Source organism: Rhinatrema bivittatum, chromosome 7 (genome assembly GCF_901001135.1).
Source record: "Rhinatrema bivittatum chromosome 7, aRhiBiv1.1, whole genome shotgun sequence".
NCBI classification, from domain to species: Eukaryota; Metazoa; Chordata; class Amphibia; order Gymnophiona; family Rhinatrematidae; genus Rhinatrema; species Rhinatrema bivittatum.
In genome coordinates this window covers 234,471,349-234,485,554 of record NC_042621.1, presented here as the reverse complement: position 1 = coordinate 234,485,554, position 14,206 = coordinate 234,471,349, and the positions used below count along the sequence as shown (strand labels likewise).

General features: G+C 45.9%; 1 protein-coding gene across 2 annotated transcripts in view; it reads right to left on the bottom strand.

Annotated features, from left to right (window-relative positions):
- CFAP46 (cilia and flagella associated protein 46) overlaps positions 1 to 14,206 on the bottom strand; it is an 831,934-nt gene that overhangs the window by 217,392 nt on the left and 600,336 nt on the right. For both annotated transcript variants that reach the window (XM_029609979.1, XM_029609980.1), the window contains exon 43: positions 3,333 to 3,476. In XM_029609979.1, the coding sequence (XP_029465839.1) occupies positions 3,333 to 3,476 (144 nt within the window). The remainder of the gene's footprint in view (positions 1 to 3,332; positions 3,477 to 14,206) is intronic.

Here is a 14,206-nt window from a genome sequence, read left to right as displayed (position 1 = left end):
CGCTTAGGACCTTATAGTATTCAGCCGGGAAGCCATCAGGGCCTGGTGACTTATGACTCTTACCTATCTTAATCACTCCCAGCACTTCCCCCGCTGTGATCGGTCTGGTGAGAAAATCTTTTTGTAAGTCTGTAAGAGATGGCATGTCGATGTCCCGGAAAAAGGCATCTTCATCCAGCTGTGTTCCCTCCCGATCCTCTCGGTACAAATGTTCGTAATATTGCCGTAGGACATCCAGGACACCCTCTGTAGACGTTGTATAAAGTCCCGAGGTAGTTTTTAATCCGGTAATGTATGATTTTTTCCTTTGGGTGGCTACCATTCGGGCCAGCAATTTGCTGGATTTATTTCCCTGCCGGAAAAAGAAGTGATCCGATGATTTAATAGATTTTGTTGATCTTAAATGTAAGTGCGCGTTCAGAGATTGTAAGCACGCCCAGAACGAGGCTTTGTTAGATTGAGAAGGATCCACTGCTAATTTAGCCTTCGCTGTTTGCAATTGCGTTTCCAAAGCCAGAATTGTATTGTTCAATTGTTTATTCTTTTTTACGGTATAAGCAATTATTGCACCTCTCAACACTACTTTGCTTGTTTCCCAGAATAGGGTGATGTCTTCCTTATGTTGGCTGTTGTGTTCATAGAAAAGGTCCCATTGAGACCTTAAGTATTGATGAAATTCCTTATCCTGAAGGAGATGGCCAGGTAATCTCCACGACTTATGTGATTTCCTGTTCGAAGATGACCACAGATCTATCCAAATTGGTGCATGGTCTGCAATCCCCATGACACCTATATCTGCCGATTCCACTTTTGTAAACATATTATTCGCCACTAAAAGATAGTCTATTCGAGACATCGTTCCGTGAGCTCTCGACACGTGAGTGTAATCCCTTGATGTTGGATTTAATATTCGCCATGGATCTATTAAGCGGAGCTGTTTACATAGCTGCTGCACTCCCGTCTTTTGCTTTTGGCGATATCCTTTGGGGAGTAGAGATTTGTCCAGCGTGGCATCCATGACACAGTTCATGTCCCCTGCCACCATAATATCCCCATGCGCATGAACCAGCAATAGATTAATAATGGTACTGAAAAAACAATGATCTGGCGTGTTCGGCCCATAAATGTTACATAATGTTATGGGTTTCCCTGCTAAGGTGCCTGTTAGTATCAAGTACCGACCTTCTGGATCCGCTATTTCTTTACTTAAAGTGAAAGGAGTGTTTTTATTAACTAAAATGGCTACTCCCCCTTTTTTTCCTTTAGCTGTAGAATAATAACATTCAGAGACCCATTCCCTGCGTAGTTTTTTATTTTCTTTGTCCGGCAAATGAGTTTCTTGTAGGCATGTAATATTGACTTTTAACCTTTTGAGATGCTGAAATACTGTCTTCCTCTTTATTGGGGAACCTAGTCCATCCACATTCCACGATATTATCCGGAACTTACTCATGGACAGGAAGTTCAATCTGTTTGACAATCAGAAAGACTGTTACATAGGAGGTCCAGGCTCCCAGCCTAACCTGACCCTCTACTTTCTCAAGAAGTGCCGAGTAGTATTCCTCAGATATCCTAACTCTCCCTTGCGTCCCCATTTGCAGTTCCAATAGAATAATGCCAGTGTCCAGACTCAGTTCATCACAGCTGCAATTACCCTCAAGCCCTAATCCAAACTTATAGTCCCTATCCCCTCCACTCCCTTTACCCATTCCCAACCCAAAATCCCCTGTCAGGGATTACTAAAATAGAGATTCCTCTTCCCAGAGGCTCTGGAGATCACGTTCCTGAAGTGACCCTGCTCCACGACACAATTTGTAAATGCAAACAGACATTATTGACTAAAATGACGACTTGCTACAGAATATAGGAGTGGCCTCATAATTTTAGCGATGTCAGAAATTTTTGCGCTGCCTCCGGGGATTCAAACGTATGGCCTTTCCCTCCGTGCCATATCTTTAGGGTGGCCGGGTATTGCATAGCAAATTTTATCTGCTTCTCTACCAGTGTAGAACATGTAGGGGAGAATGCTCTTCTCAGTTGGGAGACTTTGGTTGAAAAATCCTGGGTAATTCTAATCTTATGTCCCTTGTAGTCAATGTCTCCCTTCTTCCTGTATGCCAGCCATAATTTTTGTTTATGGGCAAAACTTAAAATTTTTGCTATTGCTATCCTGGGGCGGTTATCAGACTCTTTGCGTGGGCCCACCCTGTGCGCCCTCTCAATATGTAGCTTGCCCTTGAGCTCGGGTTCCCCCACTGCCTCCGGTAGCCAATCTTCCAGGAAAGCCTCAAGCTGTCTTTCATCTACCGTCTCCGGGAGTCCTAAAAATCTAAGGTTTGCCCTCCTCGCCCGATTTTCTAAATCGTCCAGTTTGCTTTGTAATTCTTTAATGGACTCCTCCTGCTTACTCAGTTTCCCCGTTTGCGCCGTCATATCGTCTTCAAGCAGGGAGATGCGTCCCTCTGTGTGATCAATTCGGGGACCTAATTCCGTGAGGGCTTCCCTTACCTCCGATAGCTTCTCTGATATCCCGGCTAATTTTTCATCCAAAGTGGATACGATTATGTCCTTTAAGGCCTCCGCTGTGAAATATCCTTGCTGCGTTTGCCCGGACTCGCATGTGGCGGCGGCCATCTTGTTCTCAGCAGCCAGTTTCACCTTTTCTTTTTCTTTTCTGGTGCTTTTGCTCGTCATTACTTCCGGCGATCGGTTCATAAAATTGACAATCGACATGTGCCGCCTGACCTCGGTTGAAAATTAAGATTTTCGCCGTGCTAAGGGATATTCGCCAGTGATTTCGTGCCGTGGAGCAGGGAGCCGAAGCTAGGCACGTCTGCTTCAGCTCATCCCCTCACGTGACCCCCCAGCATCCCCATTTTAAAAAACAGTGCCAGTCAGCCACATAGCCACTTTTGCCCCAATCACAGTAACAAAGGATAGTGGATTACATGATTTTTTACCCTCCAGGGCAAATACTGCAACTTAGAAAATAGATTCCTAAATTTATACATGAGACAATGAAGGGTCACAAGGAGTGTCAGCAAGATTTGAACCTTGATTCCCTGGTTCCAGCCTGCATCTAAGTTAAGTGTCTAGTACTGGAAATTAAAACTGAATTCATAACTGATTCACTGACTTGACTCTAATTGAACCCTACCACTTTTTAGGCATCTAAATTTAGGCAATCAAGTAGGGAGATTTTTTAATTTGTCAGATCTACGAGCCTAGCTTCTTAAGTTAAATGCCTAGATCTTTAGAATGTCGGCCTCATTATTCTTAACCGACCCCCTCTTTTTAGAATGTGAGAAAAATGGGAGAGGTACAATAATTACCCTCAGTTTTGCAGCTTTCTTGATATATATATTATTTTGTTTGGTAGAAAGCTGTAATTTCTGAAAGACTCTTTCATTTTCTTCTTCTTCTCCCTCCTCTTCAGACATGGTATATTTTGATATACTCGATGGTGGTTCCTGAAACTGATCATAAATGAATTATTATGATATTTATAAAATATTCAGAGATCCAACAAATATGTTAAACAGCATAATCAACATCCTAATTAGAGAAACTTGCAAATGAATTTGGTACCACTTCAATCATCACTGACTAATTTCTTCCAGCTGAGAACGTGGTTACGTAATAAATAGCTAAGGTACATAGACATTTATAGGTCCATATTCAGTAGGTCAGCAAGTGGTACATAAAAACATAAGAACTGCCATATTAGGTCCATCAAGCCCAGAATCCTGTTTCTAACAGTGGCAAATCTAGTTCACAGTATCTGGCAGGATCCCAAATAGTAGATAGATTCCATGATGCTAATGCTCAAGGATAAGTAGTGGCTTTTCCCAAGTTTGCTTGGTTAATAGTTTATTGAGTTTTTCTCCAAGAATTTGTCCAAACCTTTTTTAAACCAAGCTATACTAACTGCCTTTACCACATCTTCTGGCAATGAGCTTCAGAGCTTAATTGTGTTTTGAGTGAGGAGAAATTTGTATTTACCTGATAATTTCCTTTCCTTTGGTCCAGCTACAGAAGTCCAGAATGATTGGAGTATGTTCCTTTTCTAGAAGTTGGAGGCAGATCACATGACTTTCTGTGACATCATCACTATTTATGTGTGGTGCAGGATAGTTAAGGCCAGTATTTCCATGAAAATGTAGTTTATTAAACTTCAAAATATTAACCATGTATTAAAATTTATTATTAAAGATTTTTCAAAAGTAACTAGAAAAGTTTATAAGATTAACCTCTTTAAAGTTTCTGAAATAAATTTTAGTAATGCCAAATAATTATGATTTTTTTTTTTTAATTGTGTGCTTGATAATTAACAAAAACCTGCAATCCATAAATTTTACCATCTCAGATGGGTTTCTGGTTTGGTGTAGTCGGACTAAAGGAAAAGGAATTATCAAGCAAGTATACATTTCTCCTTCCTTTCTCACCCTGCTATACCAGTGCTGAGTGGTTGGGAAGTACCAAAGTCAGGTTATACTAGGTGGTATGATGTTAAGCCCGTTCTGAGAATTCTTACTCCAAAGAAGAATCTTATTTTGCGAGAACTTCCAATCTATAATGTTTTATAAAAGAATGTAAAGAAAACTGTTGCAGCTTTACAAATGTCTAAGGATATATAGCCAATGAAGCCCAAGAGGAAGACTGAGCTATTGTGGAATGGTCTCTGATAATTTCTAGAGCCTGGCGTTTCTTTAATATGTATGCTGAATATATCATTTCCTTAATACACCTTGCTAAGTTTGTTTTTGATGCTGATTCACCTTTATGTGGTCTACCAAATTAAACACATAATTTATCAGAGTTACAAAATGAATTTGTAACTTCTAAATATTTGATAAGGATATGTCATACATCTGATACCTCAAACATTTATTTATATCTTCACAGTCCTCCTTTCAAAAAGCTGGTAGAGATATAGAATGATTTAAATGAAAACTTGACATAATCGTTACATGTCAATGCTCGTGGGACACAAGCGGATGCACTCATCTGCCTGTCAGCAGGCCCAGTTGTGATGTGATGCCACCAAGCAGCATAGGCGGCAGAACAACCTCATGCTTACCACTTCCAGACCTTTCCCAAGGTATCTTCATGCCTGACATCAGTTGTCTTAAAGAGCCCTTGGCGGGAAAATCTGCGGTGCCCTATGTTAATATCACAACCTGCTGCCCTATAAGAGGGCTCTCCTGACATCTCTTCCTGGTCTCAGCAAGAAGGTCATTTGGTACTTAGCCTTCTGCCTGGTCCAATCCTCAGCCTTGCTCTGGCCTGCCTTGCTCCAGTCCAGCTAAGTCTTCAGCTTCAGCCTTGCCTCTCATCAGTTTTGAGCTTCAGCCACAGCTTTGCTTCATGCATATCTTCAGCTTCAGTTTCAACCTTGCTTCTTGTCCAAATCTTCAACTCCAGCTACAGCCTTGCTCCTCATCTGTCTTCAGCTCCAGCTTCAGCCTTGCTCCTCATCTGTCTTCAGCTCCAGATTCAGCCCAGCTTATCAGCCTTGTCTGGCCCTTCAGATCCTACTACAGTCACAGCCTCCTGGACTTGTCATAGCCTAGTTCATGCCAAGACTCATTTGCCCGCTGTCAACTCAGACCTCAACCACCCACGAAGTTGCATCAATTGAGCCCCAGCTTACGTTGCTGTCAACAGGTTGCTGAGGCTATGAGCTCAGTGGACGTGTCCCTGAGATTGGCCATTGCTGCCTTGGCTTCCCAGATGATGGAGCAAAATACCAAATTAAATAGTCTCCTGAACAGGTTAATGCAGCAATCCCAGCAACAACTTGATCAAGCAAATGGGTTATTATTGAACTTGTCCCAGTTCTTAGATATGATTCGCGTCCAATGCCTGGCTTTAGACCCAGTTCCAGCTCTGGCAAACCCTGCACCAGCACATATCTGGCCTGTGGAATCCATGATTCAACTCCCGCCACCTCTGAGATACAGTGATGATCCTAAGGGGTTCAGAGAGTTCCTCAATGTTGCAATAAGCAATTTGAATTACAGCCAGCTTGGTTTTTTTCTGACTGTATTAAGATTACATATATCCTCTCCCTGTTGGATGGTCCTGCTCTCGCCTGGGCTGCTCCCTTGTGGGAGCAAGATGACTTTCTTCTCAGGAACTTGGATAACCTCATACAACTGTTTCACCTGAGTTTTGACCAGCCCAGTTGCCTTTCATCCACTACTAAAGACATTTTTCGTATCTATCAAGGCATTTGCTTGGTTGGCGAGTATGCAGTAGAATTTCATATCCTAGTTTTTGAACTTGGTTGGGGCTAAGATAGTCAAACTGCTATTTTTTGGCAAGGGTTATCCAGGAAAATAAAAGATGAACTAGCAGCTCGGGACTTTCCCCCAACCCTAGAAGCACTTATTGCCCTGGCTATTCAAATAGATCTGAGATTTCAGGAACAAGCTCGATACAGTAAGACCTCCTATTAGGCTACTCCCATAGCTCCCAAACCCCTGAGTCACTCGGAGTCCATGCTAGAACCATTGAAGATGGTGGCTTTCGAAGAACTCATGCAATTGTGTAACACACGACGTTTGCTTGAGGAAAAACAAAGGCGGAGATGGCAAACCTTTGCATCTACTGTGTAGCACAAGGACATTTTTTTGGTCAGTGCCACAATAGATTGGGAAACTCTGAAGAAACATGCCTAGTTGGGAGGGCAGTTCTCCACCATCCTACTCCTTCTCCACAATCGATGGTACCAGTGTCTCTTATCTTCAGGAAATACTCAGTTCAAACCAAGGCTTTAACCGATAACGCAGCTAGGAGCAACTTTATTTAAGATTCCCTATAATGTCAATGTGGCTGCCCTACTACCAATCTGACTATTCCTTGTGTTATCTCTTCCATTTACGGAGAACCCTTATTCAGTCATTTGATGGCGACCACCTTGCCTATCTATATGCAGATAGGGTCTCACCAAGAAAAACTTCAGTTCTATGTGCTACCTAAAGCATCCAGTGCTCTTGTACTTGGGTTACATTGGCACAGACTCCAACCATCCATTGACTGGAACACCTTACAGATCAATCACTGGGGTTCATCCTGATGGGTGCACTGAGCTATCTAAGCTCCAGATACTCCATCTTGACCACTTCACCAAAAGTAGAAGATCTGCCACTTCAGTATAATCAGAAGGATCCCTGCCTATAGAATGGGATCAACCAACATAATGTTTCTCCAGCCCAGTCCCAAGACCAAAGAATTCTTAGATGTCATGATGAAACCCCTGAGTTCCCGATGGTAAAAATATACCTTCATTGTTTCCCCAGAAGCCGAAGAAATGAGGCTTCATGTGCTTATAGGAGGGGGAACTATTACATTTCGCTGCTCAAGGGATGCGAGTGGCTGCACTCACCTGCCTGCTGGTGGGCCCAGTTGCGATGTAGTGCCACCGAACAGCACATGTGGGAGAAGGCCACCATGCTAACCACCTCTGTACCATCCCCTAGGTGTGCACGTGCTCAAAGTCAGTAGTCTTAAGGGGCCTGTGGCGGGAAAACTCATGGCACCCTCAGATGAATTCACGACTTGCTGCCCTATAAAAGGGCTCTCCTGACATCTCTTCCTGGCCTCAGCAAGAAGGTTATTTGGTGACTAGCTTTCTGCCTTGCTCCTCATCCAAGTCTTCAGTTTCAGCCATAGCCTTACTCCTCATCCAAGTCTTCAGCTTCAACTCCAGCTTTCCTCATCCGTCTTCAGCTCCGTCTTCAGCCCAACCCGTCAGCCTCGTTCGGCTTTTCAGATCTGACTACAGTCACAGCCTCCTGGACTTGTCATAGCCTAGCTCATACCAAGACTCGCTTGCCCACTGTCAGTGCAGACGTCAAGGCCCGCCCATGAGGTTGCATCAATCGCGCTTTGGCAAGAGGGACTCAGGCTTAAATCGCTCACAACAATAATTTTCAGTAAAAATAAAGAACTGGATGAATTATTACTGAATTTTGAGAAAAGTATACATGATAGTGCGTGATCCCTGACATATGCCTTGCTGACAATATTACAACCAGAAAGACTGCCTTTAATGTAAGTGTTGTGATCCTGCCCGCGAGGAGCGTGGGCTGGCTCTTACCTTCTCGCAGCCAGTCAGGCTGCTGACGCTGCTGCTTCTTTCCCTGAATCAGCTGGGGCCGTCCCCACAGCTGTTGCCCTGCGGTCGGCTCCTCTGCTCCTGTTTCTGCCTTCCCCTGACGTGCTGCTGCGATCCCGGGACCTTCAGCCCAGGTCCTCGACCAGTAGGGAGCCGTCCCTGCTGGTGCCTGCAGCTCTCTACCGTGCCTGCAGCCTGCTACAGCTCTCTACTCTGCCTGTAGTCTTATCTCTCCTCCTGGGGCTGTCTTCACGGCATGGAGCCGTTCCTGCAGTCAGCCCTTCTCCTGCTTCAGTCCTTGCAGCTCTCTGTTCTCTCTGCCGGTGCCTGCAGCCAGCCTTACCTCTCTCTGCTTCTTCCTGCTTCAGTCCTTGCAGCTGGAAGCTGCTCCACTGACCTGCCTTCACCCAGCTCCAGCCCAGGGCTGTTCCACTGTTTCCCTGGGCCTTCCACGTGGCTGAGGACTCCACCAGCTTCCAGCTCTTCTCTCCAGCTCCCTAGGGCGCGGGCGCGCGCCTCTCTGCTCCTCTTCAAGGGCCAGCCAGGTGTGGCCTCCTGCTGACCCCTCCCTGGGCGTTGTCCACCCTAGCTCTACTAAAGGGCTCAGCGTTCAGTCTGTCTTTGCCTTCGCAAGGAGTTGGTCACTCCTGAGATCCTTTGCTCCAGGAAGTCGTCCGTGGTCCAGCACTTCTGCAAGGTCCTGTGTTTCTTGTTACCTGTCGGAGCTCCTCGTCCAGTCCTGATGTCTGCCTGCCGTTCCAGTCCCAAGGTCTGTCTCTTGATCCAGTATTTGTGTTCCAGTCCTGATGTTCCTGCTGTTCCAGATGTCCATGTTCCAGCCCTGAGGTGTGTCTCCTGTTCCAGTATCTGTGTTCCAGTCCTGATGTTCCTGCTGTTCCAGATGTCCTTGTTCCAGCCCTGAGGTCTGTCTTAATCCTTGTTCCTGATCCTGATGCTTTAACCTGCCTTGAGCTGCCAGGAGTGCAGCGTATCTGCCTTGAGCTGCCAGGAGTGCAGCAAACCTTGCCTTGAGCTGCCAGGAGTGCAGCAACCTGCTTCTTCCCTGTGCTCTCCCGCTCTCAGCATGGTCCGCGACCAGCCTTCCAGGGCTGTGTAGGGCGTGCATGGGACAGGGTGGTCCGCGACTCAGTCCCGCGGGTGGTCTGAGTAGGGCGCCCTGAGGGACAGTGCCCATGTCTTCCTTCAGCCCTCATTCCTGACTCCACCTCTGTGCATCCAGTACCTCGTCCTGAGTCCATGTCTGTGCCTGTCCACGTCTATGCATCCTGCACCTCGTTCCTGAGTCCATGTCTTTGCCTGAGTCCACGTCTATGCATCCTGCACCTCGTTCCTGAGTCCACGTCTTTGCCTGAGTCCACGTCTATGCATCCTGCACCTCGTTCCTGAGTCCACATCTATGCCTGAGTCTACGTAGTTCCTGAGTCTCGTCTGAATCCATGTTCCAGTCTTCACTGCCCTGGCCTCAATCTGGCCTGCCGCTTTGTGCCGTACCCTGCGGCAGGTCAGAAAGGGCTGGGAACTGTCGGAGGACTGTTCACAAGACCTACATTGCGTTGTTGGGTCTTCCGAAGCATGCAGGTCCGGAGGAGGGCCTGTCAGCCAGTCTTCACTCCAGCTTGCTTCCGTCCAGCCCATGCTCGGGCATGCCACGCCTCCCGCGGCACCTCTTCAGACCCCTCTGGCTTCGAGCCGCGGCCCAAGGGCACACACATCTCCCAGGCGTGGGATCGCTCTCCTAGCGCTCCACAACAGTAAGATCCTTAATAGCAGCATGCTTCAATGGTTCAAAAGGTTTCGATAAAAGTGATTTTAGTACCAAATTTAGATTCCACTGTGGTACAGTTGCTCGAAATGGGAAATGTTATCTTTTGACCCCAAGCAGGAAATGAGAAATCTGGATGGGAAGTGACAGAATTTCCTTTAATTCTACCTCTGGAACATGATATTACTGCCATCTGAACTTTTAAAGAATTTAATATTACAACTTTTTCTAAACCTTTTTGTAAAAAACTTTAAAATATTTGGTATATCTGCCATCAAGGGGATATTAAGCAATTTTTGCAAATTTCCTCAAATAAATGCCACACATGTACATATGCTAACCTTATTAGGCCAACAACAAATAGCACTAAATAGTATTTCGAGGGATTTAACTAGAATAACATCAAAACAAATAACAATATCACCTCTTAATAAGAGCAAATTTTTTTTAGAATGTTTGAAAGATTTCACCAAATTTTTTTGGATCTACCTGAGATCTCAATCATTTTGTCTATATGTTAACCAACTTTTGTAGGGCTATCCAACACGAAGCAGATAAGTTGAGAATTTGTTTACCCGGAAGATCTTTTACATAGAAAATTGCGATAATGTTTAACATTGCTTCTAATGAAAAAAGTTGCGACCTTATTTCTTCACAAACATAGTACGTGATCACTGACAAATGTCTATTGAGAAGTTTATTATGCGTCTTGGACATTGAAAGCTTTTTTAAAAAAATCTTTTTTGCAACGAGATTAACACACAATTTCACTTATTCACGCTCAAAAATAAAATGGATGGAGGAAGGAACGTTAATGATTAAAATCATTGAACACCTGGATGGTGTTGCTTAAACAATATATGAAACATTCCTACTATCCTAAAAAATTTTTTTTTCAGATATTGTTTTTTTGAAAAAAAGTTGGTTAACATATAGATCTCAGGTATATCCAAAACAATTTTGGAGAAATCATTCAAACATTCTAAAAAAAATTTGCTCTTATTAAGAGGTGATACTGTTAACCTTATTAGGCATGCATTCCATGGTCTCCTCAGCCAATCTGGTGCCTCTGGAATGATCTGACTTTTTTCCTTCTCTATTTTTCTTATTGTCTAACCTATCAATGGAAATTCAGAGAAAAAATACAGGGGTTCATTTTAAGAAACAGCGCGCGCGCATACTTCTGTTCGCGCACCAGGCGCGAACAAAAGTACGCTGGATTTTATAAGATACGCGCGTAGCCTCGCGTATTTTATAAAATCCGGGGTCGGCGCGTGCAAGGGGGTGCACATATGTGCATGCCGAGCCCTGTGCGCGCTGCCCATTCCCTCCGAAGCCGCTCCGAAATCGGAGCGGCCTCGAAGGGAACTTTCCTTCCATCCACCCGCACCTTCCCCTCCCTTTCCCTACCTAATCCACCCCCCCCGGCCCTATCTATACACCCCCACCTTTATTCTAAAAGTTACGCCTGCCTCTGGCAAGCGTAACTCCCGCGCGGCAGCGGGCTGCTGGTGCGCCATCTCCCGACCGGGGGGCTGTTCTGGAGGCCTCAGCCGCGCCCCCGGAATGCCCCCGGGCTGGCACCACGCCCCCTGACACTGCCCCAGGAACACCCCGATCGTCACGCCACCCACCCGACACGCCCCCCTAGCAAAGCCCCGGGGCTTGCGCGCGCCGCCGAGCCTATGCAAAATAGGCTTGGCGCATGCAGGGGGGTTGTAAAAGGGTTACGCACATACCTTATGCGTGTAACCCTTTCAAAATCCGGCCCACATTGAATCAAGCTGTAGCCAAGACTGAATCAGTGCAGCTATCCCTTTGCTTCCATATTCTTTGTGTTGATTGTAAAATTGTAGGTTTTTGCATTTTTGCAAGTCAACATAAGACCCATTTGGAGAGTGTCCCATTAATTCACTATCTTTTGAAAGGCTGAGCTCCCACTCACCTGGATCCAGAAGATTTCCACAGAGAAAATCAGCTTGTACATTTTCTTGACCTGCAATGTATAGTGCTGAAATCTGTAAAAGATTCCTTTCCTCCCAATTGAGCAAGAGATTTGTCTCCTCTGATTTTCCTTGATTTCGAGTTTCTCCCTGTTTGTTCACATATGCTACTGCAGTTGCATTGATGTTGTGTAGAACTGCGCTGCTCTCCTCTTTACAATGGGTTGTGATGGGGATCCGTAGGAAGGAACACTAGGGAGCGCTCCCGATCCCCAGGAGAAGTGTACCCTTAGACCCTGGCAAACCAGGAGAGGAGCTCCAAGGAAGCGCCGAGGCAGGTGAGACAAGGTCCCGTCTGGGCTAGGACCGGAAGCCCAGTCCCCCACCGACCTGCACAGCCTTGGTGAGGCCAACCACGCAAGGTTGGTCTCGGAGTGGTCCTCGACCACTCCAAGCCCTTTCGGACCTGCTGCTGGGAACGGCAAAGGTGGCAGGCCAGACAGGAGACAAGGGTGGATAGAGGGTCTAGAGTAGAAGACTCAGACGTGGAACTTGGAACGAAGACTCAGACATGGAGGCTTGGAACGTAGACTCGGACGTAAGACTTGGAACGTAGACGAGAAGACGTGGAGACAAGCAAAGTACCTCAGGTGCCCTACCAGTCCGTGGACTGGTTGCGGACCACACTGGAGACTCAGACGAGGAAAGTGGAACGAAGACTCAGACTTGAAACTTGGAATGAAGACTCAGACCTGGAGACTTGGGATGTAGATTCAGATGTGGAGAACGAGCAAAGTCCCTCAGGCGCCCTACACAGCCGTGGGCTGGTCGCGGACCACACTGGAGACTCAGACGAGGAACATGGAAAGAGGACCTAGAGGAGGAAGAGCAAGGCCCTCAGGTGCCCTACACAGCTCGGGGGCTGATCGCGGACCACACTGTCCCCTATGCGCCCTACACAGCTGGATGGCTGGTCACGGACCACGAGGGGAGTGGGACAAGCTCAGGACGTCTCACAGCACAGAAGCGAAGAAACCCCTCAGATCCTCCGGAGTCGGAATAGGATACAGATGAAGATAAAACTTGGAACTGGGAAACCGGAACTCAGATTTAAAAACAAGGAACCTCTGGAGGCATGGGTTATTCAGGACCTGGAGCATCAGGACTGGGAACATCTCAGGACTTGGAATATGGAACATCTCAGGACTTGGAACTCGGAACATCTTGGAACACGGAAAATTTCAGGACTTTGAACACGGAACATCTCAGGTCTTGGAACATCAGGACTTGAGTCACGGAACATGATTCAGACATCAGGACTGGAACTTGGACATCAGGTCTGGAACATGGAACATCAAAAACAAGGACGACAAGGAACGGAATGCCTTGAAGAAGATGAGGAGGAGGATGTCATTGGAGGCTTCTGGATCGGAGAGCTGGAACAGGATCCAGGAGCAGTCCAACTTCTGAACTGGCTCCTTGCAAAGGCAATGTTAGACTGACTGCAGGGCCCTTAAGTAGGGCTGAAGATGACTACACCTTTGTGGCAGGCCCGTTTCTTTGGAGCTCCATACCAAACACACTTCATCAAATTGCTAACAGAAATCAATTTTAAAAATCACTAAAGACATATCTCTTCCAGTTGGCATATAAGATTCCATCAAATAAACAGGCACAATGAATTAATAATTATAATATATCTCAATTTTATGTTTAAAGTTTCACAGGCATTATTTTTTTTTCTTTTACTTGTTTGTAAAAATAACGCTCACTTAATTGGTTTTTTATTAACCAGTTTTATGTAAATTTTTATTCTATTTTTTATTTTATGATTTGTAATTATATTTTTATTTTTTTTATGTCTTTTGTAAACCGTTTTGATCAATCTTATTTGTAAAGGCGGTATATAAACATTCTTAAATAAATAAATAAAATAAAAATAAGGTGGGGCCAGAGGGACCACCCCCTACTGGCCCTTTAAAGCTGGAAGAGAAGCACGGCCCACGCCTAAGGAAGAGGAAGAGATCCAGAACCATGGACAGCGGCCTGCAGCAATGCTGGAGCACAGGAGCAGGAAGAATGGGCAGCAGGCAGGCCCCAACGAGGGAAGCAGCTTCTTGCCGCAAGGAGGAGATCTGGGGGCAGCTCCTACACCAGGAAACACTGGTGGCGGCCTCTGGGCTGCAAAGAAGAGCTCTGGAGCGGCCCCCTGGCCGCAAGAAGAGGAAACAGGATGTCAGCAGCTCCATGCCATGAGAAGCAGAAAAATTTGACATGGCCTCCAGGCCACGGAGAGGTAGAGTTGGCAGTCGCTCCAGGCCGCAGTGGTAAGATGGCGGCCTCTGGGCCGCAAGGGAA